This window comes from Neophocaena asiaeorientalis, unplaced genomic scaffold, assembly GCF_003031525.2.
Source record: "Neophocaena asiaeorientalis asiaeorientalis breed wild unplaced genomic scaffold, Neophocaena_asiaeorientalis_V1.1 scaffold593, whole genome shotgun sequence".
Taxonomy (NCBI): domain Eukaryota; kingdom Metazoa; phylum Chordata; class Mammalia; order Artiodactyla; family Phocoenidae; genus Neophocaena; species Neophocaena asiaeorientalis.
The window spans coordinates 613127-616166 of record NW_020174701.1 but is presented as its reverse complement, the minus strand read 5'-3'; the positions used below and the strand labels follow the sequence as shown (position 1 = coordinate 616166).

General features: G+C 50.3%; 1 protein-coding gene across 1 annotated transcript; it reads left to right on the top strand.

Moving 5' to 3' along the window:
- The first annotated feature begins 6 nt into the window (after window positions 1–6).
- TMEM185B (transmembrane protein 185B) lies at window positions 7–2360 on the top strand. Its single transcript, XM_024759177.1, has one exon. It carries the CDS (start codon window positions 28–30, stop codon window positions 1078–1080), a length of 1053 nt encoding a protein of 350 aa, XP_024614945.1. The 5' UTR covers window positions 7–27; the 3' UTR covers window positions 1081–2360.
- The last annotated feature ends 680 nt before the right edge of the window (window positions 2361–3040 follow it).

Below are 3040 nucleotides of genomic sequence, written 5' to 3'. Positions count from 1 at the left end.
CGCCGGGCGGCGGGCAGCGGCCTCGCCATGAACCCCAGGGGCCTGTTCCAGGACTTCAATCCGAGTAAGTTCCTCATCTACGCCTGCCTGCTGCTCTTCTCCGTGCTGCTGCCACTCCGCCTGGACGGCGTCATCCAGTGGAACTACTGGGCCGTGTTCGCCCCCATCTGGCTGTGGAAGCTCCTGGTCCTCGCGGGCGCCTCGGTGGGCGCGGGCGTCTGGGCGCGGAACCCGCGCTACCGCGCGGAGGGGGAGGCCTGCGTGGAGTTCAAGGCCATGCTGATCGCCGTGGGCATCCATCTGCTGCTGCTCATGTTCGAGGTCCTGGTTTGCGACAGGGTGGAGCGGGGGACCCACTTCTGGCTGCTGGTCTTCATGCCGCTCTTCTTCGTGTCCCCCGTGTCCGTGGCCGCCTGCGTGTGGGGCTTCCGACACGACCGGTCCCTGGAGCTGGAGATCCTGTGCTCCGTAAACATCCTGCAGTTCATCTTCATCGCCCTGAGGCTGGACCGGATCATCCACTGGCCGTGGCTGGTGGTGTTTGTGCCCCTCTGGATCCTCATGTCGTTCCTCTGCCTGGTGGTCCTGTATTACATCGTCTGGTCCCTCCTGTTTCTGCGCTCCCTGGATGTGGTTGCCGAGCAGCGAAGAACACATGTGACCATGGCCATCAGCTGGATAACGATCGTGGTGCCCCTGCTCACCTTCGAGGTTCTGCTGGTGCACAGGCTGGACGGCCACAACGCGTTCTCCTTCATCTCCATATTCGTCCCCCTCTGGCTTTCGTTAATCACGTTGACGGCCACCACGTTTAGGCGGAAAGGGGGCAACCACTGGTGGTTTGGTATTCGCAGAGATTTCTGTCAGTTTCTGCTCGAAGTTTTCCCATTTTTAAGAGAATATGGGAACATTTCCTATGATCTACATCATGAAGATAGTGAAGATGCTGAAGAAACAGTGGCTCCAGAAGCGCCTAAAATCGCTCCGCTGTTTGGAAAGAAGGCCAGGGTGGTGATAACCCAGAGCCCTGGAAAATATGTTCCCCCACCCCCCAAGTTAAGTATTGATATGCCGGATTAAACCCGTCTTCTGGGGCGTGTCCGCTAGTGGAAGAGAAACCGTATACACACAAAATCCACCTTCCCTTGTCCTCTTTTGCTCATCCGTGCCAAACCTGGAACTGAAAACAGGCTCCAAACATCATTTCATGCCTTGTTTGAGATCGATGCCTGTCAGTGACTCATCAGTATTCACCAGAGATGTAGGAGGTTATTTGCACAGCTGTGTGTGCGTGCAGTGTGCCTCCGTATGTGAGGAGCTTGTTCTCTAGGCTGGTGTTCGCGAGCTAGCTGAGAGCAGTAAATAGAATTGTTTAGGTAGGTCCTCAAATGGAGTGACTACACAGCTGGGTTTTTTTAAAGTGGTACTGTACCTATCAAAAGTATTGTTTTGAAAAGTATTTTTATACACTGCTAACGTAAAACTGTATTTCAGGTTGTGCCTGTTGTGACAGTAGCAAATGTAAAGAATTCTCTTTCCCACCACTTGCATATAAGCCTCATAGTTGTTATTTGTAGTGTTCCTACTGTTAGAATGGTTTTTCTTTGGGTTTTGCCGATACTGGTTTTTAGTAGCCTAATTGAATTTTTCTAATGCAGTGAATCCATCCATATATGATATTTATATGACTGTTTTAGCACTGTAACATATTATGTTGAATTCTCGTTCTGTGCAGTACGGTGTATTATGTTAAAGTATTTTTTTAAGTTTATATGTGAAGATACATGTCTACTGCAGATGTTGTTAAAGATTGCTTAAAACATGAATATGTACCTGGCATGGGGTCTTATTAAAATTCTAGGCGTGAATATGGGGGTTGAAAGTCCCAAGGATCTTCATATTCACGTGTTAGATGATTCCGTCTGCACAGCTTGGAGGTCTCTCTTGGAAGGAGCCACCATCCTTTGGGAACACGTGACATGCTCCAGTGTGGTACCAGAGCCTAAAGTGACGCTTATTTAGCACCTTGAATTCTTCTCTTCAGAAACAACCAAAAGAAGCAGGTGGTTTGTCCATTTCTAAGAATCTTAGAATATTAGTTGGCCATGATATAAAGTGGTGTTGGTACTTGTTATTGGAAAGCTGGAGAGAGCGGCCTCAACCGGAAATGGTCAGCAGGATCAAGTATTGTTTTAAGGTCCAAACGTTTTGATCTGGCAGCGACAGGGAGGTAATAGTTCAGGTTATTTTTTAAATTTTGCTTTAGGTACTGGTGGTACCAGGGAATCAGAAGGGCAAAAACCAGATCCTGGGAGAGTAATGTTCTTCTGACTGAGAACAAATAAATACTTCCAAAAGAAGGTTAAAGTTAAAAGGAGTATTGATGTTATTACTGGGGAGAAGGCTGGAGGGAACCCGTTTCTCTTACTAGCAACCTAGTAAAAATGATCTCAGCTGCGGTCCGCATGAATTAAGTAAACAGTTTACCTGGTGAGAGGACGCGCTAGCAGCAAAGCCACCCATGGGAACCTGGGTCTCTGGAAGCCTGAGGGCACCACAGCTCAGTTCAGTCACGTAGAACTGCCCCGAGGTCACCACGTGCACACAGCCACCTTCTGCCAGCCGGCAGCCCTGAGCAGCAGTGGGTGTGACATTTCATGAGCAAGGATTCATTCATTTGCTTTCTCAGCAAATATTTGTTGAGGACCTACTCTGAGCCAGACATGGATGTGCAGATCCATCGGAAAGTAACTCGAATGTGGCCCCGGCCCGCACGCACAAAGCACGCAATTAAAATTGACGGGAGGGCTTCCCTGGTGGCGCAGTGGTTGAGAGTCCGCCTGCCGATGCAGGGGACACGGGTTCGTGCCCCGGTCTGGGAAGATCCCACATGCCGCGGAGCGGCTGTGCCCGTGAGCCATGGCCGCTGAGCCTGCGCGTCCGGAGCCTGTGCTCCACAACGGGAGAGGCCACAACAGTGAGAGGCCCGCGTACCACAAAAAAAAAAAAAAAAAAAAAATTGACGGGAAGGTGGTGCTCG

What these genes read in the sequence shown, in the direction of transcription:
- TMEM185B (XM_024759177.1), top strand. Translation starts at nt 28, where the DNA reads ATGAACCCCAGGGGCCTGTTCCAGGACTTCAATCCGAGTAAGTTCCTC.